Genomic DNA, 17158 nt, shown 5'->3' on the forward strand with positions numbered 1-17158 from the left:
TATGTCAGCTTTACTGGACTACTTCCCCTCTGTTCCTTTAAATTATTGAATAGCACAGGAAATGTGCCATAAAAAAGTCAAGTCGTTTCCATGTATTTTGCATAGAGTTTCTTTAGGCAGAGCCAAACTCTGCTTGCTATTAAATCGACACAGCTCTCATTGACGTTGGACTCCTTTTGTCCCATTTGTCTGGTGCTTGTTCACCATTGCTAATTGCCTATTTCTTGGCTAGTGTGGGAAGATGGAGTTCTGGAGCAGTACCCAGTGCACTCATTCTATTAGTACAAGTATTAATGCTTGGGCAATGGTATTTTCATGCCCACCCTCTGTGCAAACCCCATGCCCTCTCTGAATCTGCTCCAGAGGCTTGGGGGAGAACCTAGAACAGATTTAGGCAATGCACAGGGAGTGGAGAAGATAAAGTTCTGTTGAGCAAGCATATATCCTTGCGCTATCAGAACGAGTTATGTAGAGCTACAATTGGATAATACCTTTTGTGGGCTGCTCATGCTTCATAAAGAAAACACATGAAAACCCTCTGCAAGGGAGTGTGAAATATGTAATGAAATGGGTCTAGTTGTAATTATGCATCTGCAGCTTCCCCTTTTCCCTTTCTTTCACAGCTTGCATGTAAACACATTTTGGTGCATACTTTAATAATTTATTCAAATTATAGGTTAACTAACTGATTGCACTTACCCTTCAAGCTCACTTGGGAGCTAGTGCAGAGAAACCAGCCTTATATATGTGCATTAGAACATTTGTACAGTCTCAGGGCTAACATAGGCAATTGATGACATTCCTGTTAAAGCTTTTTGCGGTTTGAAATACACCACTTCTTCCATTTCACTTACTGGTACATAAATTCTGCCCTCCACCATTAAATGTTGTATAGCTTCTGTTCCCTGGTGTGTTTTATCTCACTCAGTAATGTAGATCTTCCATTGATGCACATAACTGTATTTTTCTTTCTGGAAGTATTCTTTGATTGAAATGACAGTTAAGAACAAAAAAAATTGCTTGCGTTGTTTCCCTGTTGTCTTCTGTACTCATTTCAAGGTGTTGGAGATGACTTTTAAGTAGCAATGGATGGTCTATGACAATTTTGCATGTGTTCAGCTATAAGTTTATTTGGCCTCTTTCTGAGTTAAGGTGGGTGTTTTAAAAAAATCTGAACAAAACTTTACATTGAAACATGTATTGTATTTAAATGTGTAATCTATTTTAGGCATTTCTAAGTGTCTTTTATCCTAAAATATTATTTTTTAAAAAAATGTATGTGCTTTGGGATGAGAGCTTCATCTCAAAATTTGGAAAAACACAGAATATTGACATTTGCCTGGTGCTTGCAAAAGGCCTGCCTGGTCACCCTGCCATTGTAGGTTGTAAATACCCAGTCTGCGTGGCGATTGGCTTATGATGTATTGCAATGCATTGATTTTCTTGGAATTGTGTTTTATTGTTGTGAGCTGCCCTTGGATTATTGATGGAAGAGTGTTACAAAATGTTTTAAATAAATAGAAAAAAGCCCATGTCTATACTGCATGACTGGTGTGACCCATTGTAAAGTGACTTGAAAGAGGGTCTTCCCTGTGGTGATAAATACTTTGGGAGGTTCTTTTGCCTTCCTTGGTGATTATTTTCCATTGTCAACAGGAACACATCTATTTCCAGTGGCATTTGGGGGGAGGAATGCCAACCTAGGTATGGTTAATTCTATGTCTGCTGCTGAATTGGTTCTATAGTTGCCGCTGTGATTTCCTGTTCTTATTTATATTGATTTGAATTCTTTCATCTGTATACTGCCCTGGGATCCTACAATACAAAGGGTGGTTTGATGAATAGTTGATAATGGAAATAACTGACAACAGCAAGAGGAAGACAGCACAGCTGAAACCCTGTATGAGCTCTTGGTATCATGGTGGCAACCATTTCAATGAAACATCTTCATTTCATTCTTTTTTAGTATTAGCAATTTATTTGCATAGTTCCTGGTGGCTTATTGAAGATGTAATGAAAACAGCTGATCATTCCCGGGAGGGGCTGAAACAGGTAGGTATTTACTTAAAAACCTTTATATCGGTCAGCAAGATGGTCTCAGTTGATTGTGTGCTGGCTTTTTTAAATAGGGTAGTGATGCTTAGTGCCCCCACTTGATACAGTATGGAATGGATTATATGAAACATTAGTCTATACATGACTTGATTTCCTTAATATCTAGCTTTTCAGAGAAATTGGAATATTTTGGAATGGTGTGGAGTAGTAGCAGGAACAGACCAAAACTCTTGCCTCTGAAAACTCTCCTGAAGGCATAGCATTTTTGAGTTTTCATCACATGCTGGTGGTATCTTGATGCTAGAACTGTCAACCATTTATGGAATTGTTTGTTGATAAGTACATTTCTGATTAATTAAACCCTATTAAAGCATTCCGAGAACACAGGAGGGAGTAAAATATAGCGGGACTTAGCATGCTAGTCCCATCCCTAGTGTGGCCATTCCTGCCAACTCCACCCTCAACCTTCCTACTAAGTGTGGGAAGGTTAGGGGTGGAGGGGACAGACATGGGGGCAGAACTGGCACACATGCCACCCCATACTTTTAGTTCACATACATTCTTTGAAGGTGGTTATAAAAGGTAAAGGGGCACCGTTAGGTCCAGTCATGGATGACTCTGGGGTTGCGGTGCTCATCTCGCTTTACTGGTTACAGGACTTTGGTTTATTCAAATTCAAAGTATATGCATATATATCTCACCAAAACTTCAATGCTGGGGCCAGGCATCTACAAGTTTTGACTAGACTTGGTATTTAGCTATAATTTGCAGTTGCCGTTGGCTTTGACCGCCCTATTCCAGGGGAGGCAGGATGGACTATTGCCTGACAATACACCAAGCTCAAGGCACAGTGTGACTATGAAAGTGAGCACCTGACCGTCTTTCCAGCTCCATGCTTGGGGCAGGAACTCCCCGAGTGTCAGTGTGCACAGTGCACCGAGTGTCAGAGATGCTTTGAAACCAGTGATACATCCTACTGGTTCTGAGACTGGAAATCATGGCCATGTGGGAATCTCGTTTTGTTTCTGTTAAATTTCGACCCCATTCCCATGAGCAGTTTAATCCCATTACTTGTGCTGGGGGAGTAGTCTTCCTCGGGTAACAGTGCTGTGCCTGTATTTTTGTACCTAGCAGAGCTAATGCCAGCTTCAGGAGGTTGGTCAGCAGTGCAGATGGAGGAAAGAATAAGCCAATCCTCTTCCAGAGCTTAGAGAATGGTCTCTGAAGGCTCATGATGCTGTTTAACTACAGTGGTGCCTCGCAAGACGAAATTAATTCGTTCCGCAAGTCTTTTCGTCTTGCGAATTTTTCGTCTTGTGAAGCACGGTTTCCCATAGGAATGCATTGAAAATCAATCAATGCGTTCCTATGGAAACCGCCTTCAGACCAGGTCCGGGGACAGTCTGTCCCCCGACCTCTTCTGAAGGCCGGCGGGGGGGGGGGAAGTATTTGTTTCCCCCCGCCTGCCTTCCCGGGACAGCGGAGACTTCTCCGCTGTCCTGGGGGATCTTAAAATGCTGGCAGGCGGCAGCGAACGCTTCGCTGCCGTCCCCCAGCATTTTAAAAGCCCCCGGGACAGCGGAGACTTCTCCGCTGTCCCGGGGCGATTTTAAAATGCTGGCGGGCGCCAGCGAAGCCTTCGCTGCCGTCCCCCAGCATTTTAAAAACCCCGGGACAGCGGAGGACTTCTCCACTGTCCGGGGCGATCTTAAAATGCTGGCGGGCGGCAGCGCTGCCGCCCACCAGCATTTTAAAATCGCCCCGGGACAGCGGATGAATTCTCCGCTGTCCCGGGCGATTTAAAAGCCCCCGGGAAGGCAGGCATGGGGGACAAAGACTTTTGCCCCCCTCCAGCCTTCAGAAGAGGTCCTGGACCCGGACGGCTTTTGAAGGGGGGGGAGCAAAGACTTTTGCCCCCCGCCCGCCTTCAGAAGAGGTCCAGAGGGCTCTCCAAGCTGCGGATAGCAGCCTGCTGCCCCGCGCGAGGGGCGCTCTGCTTACGAGCGCCCCTCGCGCGGGGCAGCAGGCTGCTATCCGCAGCCTAGGCGGGAACTCTTCTGAAGGCTGGCGGGGGAGAAGGGCTTTCCTCCCCACCACCAGCCTTCAGAACAGCCTTCTGAATGTTGGCGGTGGGGAGGAAAACCTTCCTCCCACCGCAAGTCTTCAAGACAGGTCCGGGAACAGAGGAGAAGCGCTGCGCACCTTCCCCTCTGTTCCCGGACCTGTCCTGAAGGCTTGCGGTGGGAGGAGGGCTTTCCTCCCCACCGCCAACATTCAGAAGGCTGTTCTGAATGTTGGCGGTGTGGAGGAAAAACCCTCCTCCCACCGCAAGCCCCGGGAACAGAGGAGAAGCGCTGCGCACCTTCCCCTCTGTTCCCGGACCTGTCCTGAAGGCTTGCGGTGGGAGGAGGGCTTTCCTCCCCACCGCCAACATGCAGAATGCTGTTCTGAATGTTGGCGGTGGGGAGGAAAAACCCTCCTCCCACCGCAAGCCCCGGGAACAGAGGAGAAGCGCTGCGCACCTTCCCCTCTGTTCCCGGACCTCCCACCGCAAGCCTTAGGACAGGTCCGGGAACAGAGGAGAAGGCGCGCTGCGCTTCCCCGCTGTCCCCAGAGATTTCCCTATGGGCTTTCGTCTTGCAAAGCAAGCCCATAGGGAAATTCGTCTTGCGAAGCCGCTAAAAAATCGGAAAACCCTTTCGTCTTGCGGGTTTTTCGTTTAGCGAGGCATTCGTCTTGCGGGGCACCACTGTATAATAATAGTGCCACTGTATTCTGCTCTGGTCAGACCTCACCTGGAGTACTGTGTCCAGTTCTGGGCACCACATTTCAAGAAGGACACTGACAAACTGGAACGTGTCCAGAGGAGGGCAACCAAAATGTTCAAAGGCCTGGAAATGATGCCTTATGAGGAACGGCTAAGGGAGCTGAGCATGTTTAGGCTGGAGAAGAGGAGGTTAAGGGGTGATATGATAGCCATGTTCAAATATATAAAAGGATGTCACATAGAGGAGGGAGAAAGGTTGTTTTCTGCTGCTCCAGAGAAGCGGACACAGAGCAATGGATCCAAACTACATATCATGTGTATTTTGGCCTGAAGCAGCTATGACCTTAGAGGAAGATTAGGGTGTGTGCCTTCACCCCGCTGCCTTGCGGAGGCTTTGCGCAGGTAACCCCAAGCTAGAACAGCAAGACGGAGCACTGCACAGCGCTCTGTCTCCCTGTTCTGGCTTTGGGCTTAGCTGTGCAGCCTGCATTCGCTCCATAACACACACACACACACACACATTTTCCCTTACTTTTTAGAAGGGAAAAAGTGTGTCTTATAGAGCTAAAAATATGGTATATACATATATACATGCAAACACACCACTCTGTAAGCATTTCTGCCCTTTCAGGGTGCATCTTTCTAAATGCTTTTCCATGGATAGTTCAACTTTCCCCATTGCCATCCATGCCCCCACGTTCCACACACTATAAAAACCAGTAATCTTCCTCAGCCCCATTTCCATTTATCTGCTGGTTTGTCCTTTTCCATTTCTGTCCACTTTGCCTCCTTTGGCCAGGTACTAGGCAAGACAATCAGATAACGGAGTTATTTCATTTTCAATAATAGCCCTTCACCATTAGCGCTGCTTGATTGGCCATCTGTTGCGAAGAGCCAGCCTTATTAACCTTTGGCACAGTGTGTTACTTACACACCCATTTACAAATGCCTTCTGTCTTGGACCATTTAAACATAAATTGCATTTTTTATGGAGTTCTGTTTAAAGGGATTTCTCTCATTTAAAATTCTTCCTGTGCTTTCCTCTTAATTTTAATGCCATTTGACATACCTCTCTGACTAACTCTTTATTTTACATATTCCCCAACTGATTTGATACAGTAAGTCTATTATGTGCAAATGTCTGATAACTTTAGAGCAAATTAGTTTGTTTTGTGTTTTATTTATTTAAAAGTACTTAAATTGCTTAATATTTAAAAATCTCTAAGTGGCATACAAAAGTACAACCAAAAGGCAATAAAATGGTTTCATAAAACAGTGGTATAACATAGAAGCCAGTAAAAAAGCATTATAAAAAAGATAAAAAGAAGAATTCAGAATTCAGAAACCACCTTTTCCAGCAGGTTTTTTTTCCTGATTCCCTCTGTCATAATCTTACTTGTTTTCCAACCATATTTATTACACAATGTGTAATCTGGGAATATTTCCTGTGCAAATCTTATACATTTGGGCAAATTTGTCATCCTGCTGACCTTACCTCCTTAGATATTTTAACATCACACAAATCACCAACACCAACCAATGTAAAGCACTTTTACTGGGAACCAGAATGTTTTGATTTCTCTTATTTTCTTCCCTCCCCTGCCCCTATTTGTTTTGTAAGGTCCAGACATTTGAAGAAAGAATTGTCCTCTTTGTGCTTAACGTCATTATTTTTGGAATGCTAGAGAGGAGTTTGACTCACGATGTGCTCTTTGTGCCTCATTCTGAGAAAGAGTGTGCCAAAATATTTTGGAGGAGTGGAGATGCAGCTGCCTTTTACACCGTAAAAGTGAAAGGTACACTTGTTTTATTCATGCAGGCATACTGAGGAAAATGAAGGACACCATTTTAGATGGTTGGCTTGGTTTGGAGAATCCTATCTCAGCTTAATATTCACAACAACCAGAGCCAGAAGTCTCCAATTACTCCTGGTTTTCCCCTTCATGCAAACTGAGAAACTGTGGCCCACCAGCGTTGTAACAAGCCAGGATCTTAAACCAACTTTAAACTATGTTTGAAAATGCTGGGTTTTTCTGAACCTGGTAAGTTGTTAATTGGAGACTTCTGGGTTAGATTGCAAGTGGGCTGTTTGCTTGGGCAAAACATATATTGACTTAATAATCCCAAAACAGGGTTATCTAAACCCTATTTAGATAGGGAATGTGTGGCCCTTGCAGGACTCCAACACCCATCAACCTTACCATTAGCTGGAGCTGATGGGAGTTGCAGTCCAACAACATCGCTATAGTCACACAATCCCTGCCGCTGATCTTAATGTAGCCGGTCTTTGAAAATTGTTAAAGGCTTGGATATATTACAATTTGTTTTAAGAACATGTGTTGTGGTTCTTTGGCTTTTCTTTATAATTCATAGTGCAGCTACTGGCTAGCCATTCATTCCTTAGCTAACTGTGTGAGCTAATTGTTAAAAGATTGTTTCTTGATACAGAGATCTCTCTTGAGTGCTTTGGTTGGGATAGCAAAAGGAGCTTGAGGAGGATGTTGACTTCTGCTTCCTCAACTAACTAGCAAGAGGAGCTGATGCAAAGTGTGTATAAAGAAACAGCAGTCTTGTTATAGAACATGGTATATGATGTATTTTTAATTGTTTTATTCTTACACCTCCCTGGGAATATTAGTTGATGGGCAGCTATGCAGGGTTTCAGCTGGTCAGTCATCCATACCCTTTTCAGGGTATTTTCAGCGTCATCTTTTCTTTCTGTCTCTTTCTACTAATGCATGCATTTTTATTTTTGCATTAGATACAAAGCTTCAAATATACTAAGAATTAAACAAATATACAATGTGTTTTTGTTTGTGTGTGTGTATCTACACACACACACACACACCAAGCCATGCCTTCTTAGTTTTATTTGAAGCTGGAGATTTTGCTCTCTCTTTTGGGTTTTGTGTAGGCGTGTGTGTGTGTGTCTGTACACAAATCACACAATGGGTTGACTTTGGGTACCATTCAGCAGAAACATTCTCTCCTGTTACACAAGGGCTCTGTCTGCAGAAGGTCTCTCTGGACAAGTGTCTGCCAAGCCAGCTTGTTAATCAGGGAACTAACTGGAATGTGCAATTTTGTTTGGTTTGAGTCTTTCAGATGTGGGGCAGGATGGGGTTGGGCTTTTCCTGAGCTTTTGGATGTTTGAGAGCGTTAATGGCTGTCTCTTTTCTCTGCCCTTGTAATTGCTGTTTACCATTCTGCTGGCTCACAGGTTAGTCATTTAGCATGCGTGACCTAACCAAACAGATTAAAGGCCCTGAAGAAGCAGACTTCACAAAGACTGCCTTCTGTGATGGCATCCGTTGACTCCGCTTGTCATTTCCCTTGCCCATAACACTCAGTGTGTGCACCCAGAGAGTAAGAGAAGTCGTCATACCACCTCTCCCCTTCCTTTCATGTGTTGGGGAGCAGGAATGTGCTCAGTTGCCATGCCTTCTGATTCTGATATGCCCAACGGTGTGTTGTGCCCTTGTCAGCTGCACATTCAGCATTAGTGAGGGGGGTGTCTTTAAAATGTGTACAAAGTGATTGCGTTGGGATGTAAGGGCTGAGGCAGGCCTTAGGGCATCTTGTGCCCCAGTTGTTCAGTGTTTGTATCAACCCAAGAACCTTTAACATGGACTGGTAGGATATGGGCAGCCAATGCAGATGTTTTAACAGAAGTGTCACATGCTCTTGGCTGTCTGCCTAGTCAGCAGTCTAGCTGCTGCATCCTGCACCAGCTGGAGCGTCTGGACCAGGGCCAAAGGCAGCCCCACGCAGAGTGCATTGCAGTAATCAAGTCTTAAGGGTACCAGTGCATGGATGATGGTGTCTAAGTTATCATTTTCCAAATACAGTTGTAGCTAGTGAATATGACAGATGATAAAAGGTGCTCCCAGCCACTGAGGTCACTCGGGTCTCCAATGACAAAGTTGTATCCAGAAGCACCTCAAGCTACATTCCTACTCCTTTAGAAGGAATGTAACTGTTTAGAAGGAATGTAACTCCATCGAAGGAATGTAATCTCCCTCCAGAAAAGCAAGATGATTATCAGAACTCAAGGGTGCATTTTAGCCAAAAGAAAACACTCAACAGGATGTGAAGCAAGGCCAGTGAGGAGTGTGGCCTAGGGAAAGAGTCCCAAGGGCTGAACAGAGAGGCCCAGAGGGGCCACATTTCATCCTTGGCCTGAGGTTCCTAAAGCAGGACGATCAACTGTTTAATTGAGCTGATCCTTTAGCTCCCCAACCTTATTCCAGGTGTTTGCAAGATTCTATCAAATTAAGAAGTGAAATAGTAAGAAACTCTATAGGATGACAACAGGATTGGTGAGCCTGCTAGCAATTCTACAGTCCCCTTTTAAGGCTATTGCAGATCTTGAAGCAAAACCTTTGTCAGCATCCCAAAATGAATGGGCTCATGTTGCCAGAATCTGACATCTCTGCCGGGCTGCCGGCCAGTCCAGGATGTGCTGGGTTTCTTGGCTCACGCAGGGGCCTAATGCTTTTATTAGCTGTGCCCATATGCTTGATCTTATGAGTAATTGGAGGGCAATGAGTCCCACCCTAAGAGGGTGCCTTATGCAGCAGGATTCTTGGACATTCAAATAACTGGGCTGTCCTCATAACTGGAACAGAAAAGAGAAGATGATGCTATTCGTGGCTGGTCTTGAAGGATAACATGGTTGCCAGTTAACCTGCCTGTGAGATCAAGGGAAGAAATGGGAGCTTGCTTCTCTGAAACCATGAGCTCCCAATTTAGCTGGGCCTGCAGAACATGTCATCCACCAAGCTCAACATTGTTCACAATACTTGTTTTGTGATCAGCTGTGTGTGTGATTGCAGCAAAATAGGAGGGGAGTTGTGGCTCTGATGGGCATGAAGGGGTCACATGTTGTTTGTCTGATTTTAGCTGTTAATAGGCCTGAAAGGGTCTATGTTCATTCCTTTTTTAAAAGCATTTTTATACTGCTTAATATTTCAGAAATATCTTAAGTGTTTGAAAAAACTAAACACTAAAACAGAAACACAGCCTAAAACCAGTGAAACAGCAAACATAAAGCAAATAAAACAGGAATTCAGAAGGTTCAGACATGCAGAACAGGATGCAATGTCAGCAAAAGCCTGGGCAAAAAGATATGTTTTTTACGAGATACCTGAAACCACTGACAGTTGCTACTTCACATATGACAGAGGGGAAGGTATTCCACAGCACAGGGGCAACAACTGATAATTCCTGCTTCTGGGTCACCACCCTATGATACTCTGTAGGGTGCTGTGCCACATAAAGATTTTCCCCAGGTGAACTAAGTGATCTTACAGGTCTACATGGGGGCAGTCAGACAGTCTTTCAAGTAACCTGGTCCCAAGTTCTTCAGGGTTTTATATGTTAACAAGATCTTGAACATGGCCCAGTAGCTGATTGGCAGTCAGTGTTGTGTGTGAGCAGCGTTTTTCAAAAAGTAGTAGGAGTAAGAAGAATCAGCCTGTTGTATAATAGAAAGAAATATACTGTGTATAATGTACACATTGATTTTCAAAAACCACAGAGAGAGAGAGAGAACGCTGCTGTGATATATTTCATATGGAAATACTGCTCTTTTGCCATATGTCAGAGCCAGGTCAAGGTCACAGAATCCAGACCTGGGATGGGGCTTTTCCAACTCAGGATCCTTCCCATCTATTACAGGAGCTGCAGCCTGGAACCAGAGGTGTGTTTTGAGCTGGAGTCTAAAGGGCAGTTTCTTGGTGTTTATACTAGTCCACCCAGCGAGCTGTATGGTTTTAAATCCAGCTTTCTGTCTACAGCTTCATAGTGATTTTAATAAACTCATTCATGAGCTGTGTTTGGAATTCAGTTTAATTACAGGCAATGTTGTTTTCTGCTTCCAGGAAGCCTGTGTGATGGGTACTCCAGCCAATGCTACATGCTCCCAGTTTTGGACACAATGTTTGTCCGAAAAAAGTTTAGAAGAGGTGGAGTTGGTATGAAAATGCTGCATGATTTTTGTCAGACATTTGCAGCTGAAGTTGCCCTGGGACTCAGCTGTCCTGTTTCTGCTGTCATGTACCAAGGTAAATGACTTGGTTTAGAAACATTTGGCTTAAAAGGTCATGATGGTTTGTAGGAAGCACAAAGAGGCTTTCTGCCTGTGTATCTATAATATTTTGTATATTTTAAGTGATTTTATTTTGCAGGCAAAAATCTCTCACATGAATGTGCATTCACTCTGCTATGAAAACATTAATGTACGGTCAGAATTTCAACAAACAACTAGCATGTTTTGTGTTATCTAATGTCATAAACGATACGTCACTTTATGGGAGGGCTATGCCCCAGGGATTATTTTGGTTTAGATCAGCAGTTCATTTCAGGGTGTGGCTGCAAAAGTTGGAAGACAAGAAGTCTGTGGTATACATTTAGGTGTGAAATAAATACATAAATGAGATGGTATTGGTGGTTCCTAGGCTTTAATCTCAATAGTGCATTCTTTCATCAAACCAATACAATCTATTTTAACTTGTCCTTATTGAAAATGGTATGATGTGAGGCCAAGTCTATTGAGTTACTTCTCATTATAAACAGCTGTGCAGCATCTACTGAGGCAAGCCCTTGATTTTTTTTTATTAAAAAAAAAAAGGCCCCAGACACTGCTGTAAAGAAAAACTCAGTTTGAGCGGAAGACATAAATAAGCTCTTTTTGACAAGGCTGCTCACTGGTTTCCAAACATTGTTATAGAACTAATTGTTGCACAAGAAACTTCAGAATTCCCAGACTGATCTTTACATTCTTTCAGACTGCTCCAAATGCTCAGATATAAATAAAAATACTCAAATTGTTGTTCTGTAATGGTCCATTACATATGTAAAATGATAGATTTCCCCACTTTGTCTCATGCAATCTGTAGAGCAGTGCAAGTCCATCCCAAGATAAAATTTCCTTAACTTGCTTGATACAAAATTCTAAATGCAATTTTGAGGTGTTATTTTGAGACAAGAGGAGACATGATAGAGGTCATAAAGTAGACAGAGAAAAGTTTATCTCACTGTCTTATAAAAATAGAACTTGGGGACAGACTTCCTATAAGCATCTGGTTGGCCACTGTACAAACAGGATACTGAACTAAACAGACCTCTGGTCTGATCCAGCAAGGTTCTTCTTCTGTTCTGAATAAACAGGAGGCCGTTCAAACACAGCAACTGTAGCTTACTATATTTTGAAGTCAATGAAGTCATGTAGTTTGCCATCTAAGGAACCCCCACTAAGACTCTTAAGTCCAGAATTGAAACTTACCGAACTGCACTGCTGGCTAGGATGCAGTAGCAGTTAAGAGGCCTGTATATAATGGGTGGTGTATTCAGTCCTTATTTAACTGAGCGCCGAGGGCCTTCTGGCGGTTCCCTCAGTGTGAGAAGTAAGGTTACAGGGAACCAGACAGAGGGCCTTCTCGGTAGTGGCACCTGCCCTGTGGAATGCCCTCCCAGCAGATGTCAAGGCAATAAACAACTATTTTACTTTTAAAAGACAACTGAAGGCAGCCCTCTTTAGGGAAGTTTTTAATGTCTGATGCTGTACTGTTTTTAATATTCAGTTGGAAGCCGCCCAGAGTGGCTGGGGAAACCCAGCCAGATGGGCGGGGTATAAATAATAAATTATGATTATGATTATGATTATGATGGTGTTTCAAGTCCTGCAATGAACCTTGCTCATTTTTCAAAATGTATTTGTATATACAGTGGTATCTCGGGTTACATACGCTTCAGGTTACAGATTCCGCCAACCCAGAAATAGTACCTTGGGTGAAGAACTTTGCTTCAAGATGAGAACAGAAATCGTGCTCTGGTGGCGTGGTGGCAGCAGAAGGCGCCATTAGCTAAAGTGGTGCTTCAGGTTAAGAACAGTTTCAGGTTAAGAACGGACCTCTGGAACGAATTAAGTACATAACCCGAGGTACCACTGTATTTGCTTTGAATGAGTACAGTGTCTAGTACAGTGTTTGGCACTTTATAAATAATATGTAATAATATTAATAGTTACGGGAGGGCAGGTTAAGATAGTAGGCATTCTTAGTAATTCTTAGTTTCTACTTGTTTCACCTTGAACAAGTCAACTTTCCTGCTTAGTTTGTCAGAGATTCTTGGAGACCCATCCAGAGGAACAGTCTCGACTGTGGGAAGTAGAAGCCCCGGGAGACTGGAGCCAGCGTGTTAGTATCTGGCTGAAGATTCAGATGGAACAAAAGCTTCAGAAAAGTGAGTTAAAGAGCAGTGAGGGCTGCGCTGCATCACATCTGTTAATGTTAAGCTTAATGGACGAAGGTAAAACTGAGGAGGATTTTCTGGGCGATGTTTAAGTGGTGTGTTAAGTGGGAATTCGGAGCTGCTTTCTGTAACTGGTACAGAAAGATGATACAGAACCTGTGATGGTTAGTCTGTAGGGTTGGGGACAAAAAAACTAGCCTACACTGAATCAGAACTGAACATTCTGCTGCTCTCCTGGTCAGCCGGTAGTCTCATCTAGAGCATTGATCATAAATTCATCCAGAGCTGGAATCGCTACATGGATCCCTGCCTTGTCTAACATGGGATCCTTCACCTCCAGTTTAACCCCTTCCTTGTTCTTGTGGGATTTTTCTCTGTGTTAGGCGTGCTAGAGTCAATTCACTAATTCTGTAGGACCTATAAGTGTATGAATAAGGACCAAACTAGACAGGACACCGTTCATTCATGCAATCAGCAACTGCATGACTGTGTTTTAAACAAGTAGCAGGCATTGGGAACCCAGTCCAAATTGGGCCTCCCTTGGCTGTTGTTTGCTATAAACATCCGAGATGGATCTTATAATCTGGGCAGCCTAGGACCTCCATGCTTGTGCCCCAGGGAAGCCACGTCGATGCTGCTTACATAGCAGTTTGCCTTCACCCCCAGAGGCACACTCCATTATCTCTCGAGACAAACAGATGCCAACAACAACAGCTCAGTGTCCCAAAGGCAAGCATGAGATACCTCGTGTGTAATATGTTGTTGGTTTATTTAGGGATGTATATATTTCTGTTTCACTTAATACCTCTTAAAGGTAAAGGGTAAAGGGACCCCTGACCATTAGGTCCTGGCGTGGCCGACTCTGGGGTTGCGGCGCTCATCTTGCTTTATTGGCCGAGGGAGCCGGCATACAGCTTCGGGGTCATGTGGCCAGCATGACTAAGCCACTTCTGGCGAACCAGAGCAGCGGATGGGAACGCTGTTTACCTTCCCACCAGAGTAGTACCTATTTATCTACTTGCACTTTATGTGCTTTCGAACTGCTAGGTTGGCAGGAGCAGGGACCGAGCAACAGGAGCTCACCCCGTTGCGGGGATTTGAACCGCCGACCTTCTGATTGGCAAGTCCTAGGCTCTGTGGTTTAACCCACAGCGCCACCCGCGTCCCTTAATACCTCTTAAGTGGCTGCAAAATCTTAGATACAGCTGAGTTTAAACTCTGATGAGAGGAAAGCTTCTACTACTGTGAACAGAAATCCATGCCTTGATGGCATTGCATGAAGTGATATTCTTTATGTAATGTTGTAGGAATTCTAATATGTTCCCGAAAAGCCCTCACCTCCACCCCACAAACTGAAATCTAGTTTTACGTGTTGCAGCACTAGCTGCATCTAGTGGCGAACTTGTACAATTGCACCCTAGACAGAATGCGGAGAGTTTTTACTGTGCAATCAATCCTTGATATGTTTATTCAAAATGAAGTCCCACTGTATGCAGTGAGGCTTGTTCCCAAGTAAGAGTGCTTAGGATTTCAGCCTTAATTATGCATACAAATGGGTTTGCCTAGGTTGTGAACCATCACATATATAATAATGTCTAGTTAATTAAATTAATTAATTAATTAATTAATTCAGTTTTAAAATTCTTTCTGCTTTCAGAATCCCTCCCCCAAACGTTCATGTAAGCCTATGAAAGTGAAGGAGCAGAGAGAAAAATATCTGAAGCAGATTTTAAAGATCAGGCAGGTTTATCTTAGTAACCTGACCCTAACACATTTAGGTTTAAAGGTCAAAACTAATACCATGAACAGTGTGTATTTGTCAATATGTTGCTTAGAAGCTCAAGCAGATTGCTTGCAAGTTAAGCAACAGATAGTCTCGAACTCAGCCTTCCCCAACCTGATTCACTCCAAATGTTTTGGACTACAACTCCTATCAGGCCCAGACGGCCCAGCCAAGTTGAAGAAGGCTACTTTTACTTTCTGCGAGTCCACCATGTAACAAGATGGCCAGGTCATCACAGCTGGATATGGGTTGTGGTTGCAATTGCATGTGTGTCTTTTTATAAAATAAAATGCAATACCCGTTGCCATGGAAGAGCTACTAACCTCCTTCTATTATGATTTGGCCCTGGGAAATGGATTGTGCCACTCTAGAGTCGGATGTGAGCTGCTACATGAAGAGGCTTCAAAATGATGAACCTGGGCAATCAGATGAAGGGCAGATGAATCAGGTGCGCTGATGAATTAGTTACTTTATAATCTGGTTTTTCATAACTGCTGAAATCCTGATTATTTTAGCAGGAGGCCTGAACAGGGGAACTTGTTGCCCACAGTCAAGGCTGGGCTTTTAGTGCTAGGCCACTGATTTATATGACTATTGTAATTAGTCATATAAAGAAATTTGTCTTTTCTTTAATTGAGACACATGAACAATTGGCCAATATTATTCATGGTTCTCTGAGTTGGAAGTGCAACAGCAGGGATCATTCAATTTGTAACTTAAGAGTTAACTGTATTAGTGTTAAAGTCAACCAGTCAAGAAGGGGATGGCGTGATGAGTTGTTTTGCGTGTGTCTGTGTGTTCATTTTTTCCAAACCTTCTGTGTTTTTACAAACATGTTTGCATCTCTTTTACCATTTCACTCACTAAGTGCATATATGAGTGATTAGTACAAAGTGTGTTGTTTCTTTCCCACTAGCCCCCACATCATCATCATCATCATCATCATCATTATTATGACTGTGTCTGTGTGTGATAAGTAGCCAGTCCACATGTATCAGACTAAGGAAGCCTTGCTACAGGTTGATAGCCTTGTTATCTGAGTCTTGGGGTCTCTGTATTTTGACTCAAAAACCTTGTGGCCTGTGGCCAGGAAAACTGAGCTATTTCAGACTATTTTTTTATTTATTAAATTCATATCCCACCTGTCAGGGCTGCCTCTAGGTCCCAGCTCACAGAGGACCAACGCCAGGTTGATGTAATGTACAAAAGTCTTTATTGAAGTTTGGTTGCCATTCCAACGCCAGAGCGTGCAGCCCTACGTCTTAACCTTAGATCGGCGAAGTCCCATCTGACTCATCACCCCTTCCGCACCAGTTTAAGATCCTAGCCCTACTCCACCTCTTCCGTTGTTCTTTCCTCCTCTGGGTCCTCCTGCCCCCTGGGGTTTCCTCCTTTCTGGACTCTGCTGACGCTGACCCCCCTGAGTCTTGCCCCTCCTTCCGGCGGGCTTTAGGACCTGGCTCCCTATCCGGGCTACCTGCTGTGCCGCTCGCCTGTACATTTGAACTTGGCGCGCGCGCCCAGCCGGTAACCTTCCTCCTGACCGTTTCCCCGCTCTCCGATGGAGGCGTGGTCAATCCTGACTCATCTCCTCTCGCTGGTAGTGAGAACACTGGTCCCGATTCCTGGGACTCCTCCCCCCCACTGCGCTCTGGTGGGGAAGCTGGTCCTGATTTCCAACTGCTGCTCTGGGAGTCCCCGCTGGCCCCTTCCTTCTGGGGTTTCCCCCTTGGCACCCCCCTTGCCCTGGCCATCGGCGCTCCCTTCTGTGAATCTTCCGATTCGCTGGAGAGGCTCGTGGAATCCCTCTGACTGCTGTCACTGCCCCCACCCCCCTCGGATTCCTCCTCCTCGCTCTCCATCTCCGCCCACTCCTGTGCCTCTGCTCCTGAACCCCTGACACCACCCTTCTTCCCAAAGGAGCCCAGAGCAGCAAGCACCACAATGTTGAAACAGTATGGTTTAAAATCAAATTAAAACAAATTAAAGGCTTAAAGATAGTTAAAAACATTTAAGTCCACCTCCCTCCTATTTGTCATCAGCGACAGTGAGGCAGCAGATCCCTTTAAAATATGATCTTATTTGGAAATGCTTATGATATGGGGCTGTACAGGTTTTTTCTCTGCTTTGCATTTTATGTTATTGATTTATGTATTACTTTTATTCAATGGTGTCAGGGAACTGCCATCAGTACTGAAGGGGGAGCTCAAAAGCCAGAGGGATTCCAGAGAGCGTCCAGGGATCGGGAGGAGCAGCCCATCTTCTGGGGAAGAGAATCAGCATAGCACCAGTGGAAGAAG

General features: G+C 44.2%; 1 protein-coding gene across 6 annotated transcripts in view; it reads left to right on the forward strand.

Annotated features, from left to right (window-relative positions):
- Positions 1-17158, forward strand: part of LOC310831918 (protein FAM169B-like) — a 53032-nt gene that overhangs the window by 23734 nt on the left and 12140 nt on the right. For all 6 annotated transcript variants that reach the window (XR_014558043.1, XR_014558044.1, XR_014558045.1 and 3 more), the window contains 5 exons: positions 1967-2052; positions 6444-6618; positions 10705-10887; positions 12938-13066; positions 15230-15306. Coding sequence is in view for 3 of the 6 variants with exons in the window: in XM_083713227.1 (XP_083569353.1) it covers positions 1967-2052; positions 6444-6618; positions 10705-10887; positions 12938-13066; positions 15230-15306 (650 nt within the window). In the remaining 3 variants the exon portion in view is untranslated. The remainder of the gene's footprint in view (positions 1-1966; positions 2053-6443; positions 6619-10704; positions 10888-12937; positions 13067-15229; positions 15307-17158) is intronic.

The sequence above is a fragment of the Podarcis gaigeae genome, assembly GCF_964106915.1.
Source record: "Podarcis gaigeae genome assembly, chromosome: 14".
Classification (NCBI taxonomy): Eukaryota; Metazoa; Chordata; class Lepidosauria; order Squamata; family Lacertidae; genus Podarcis; species Podarcis gaigeae.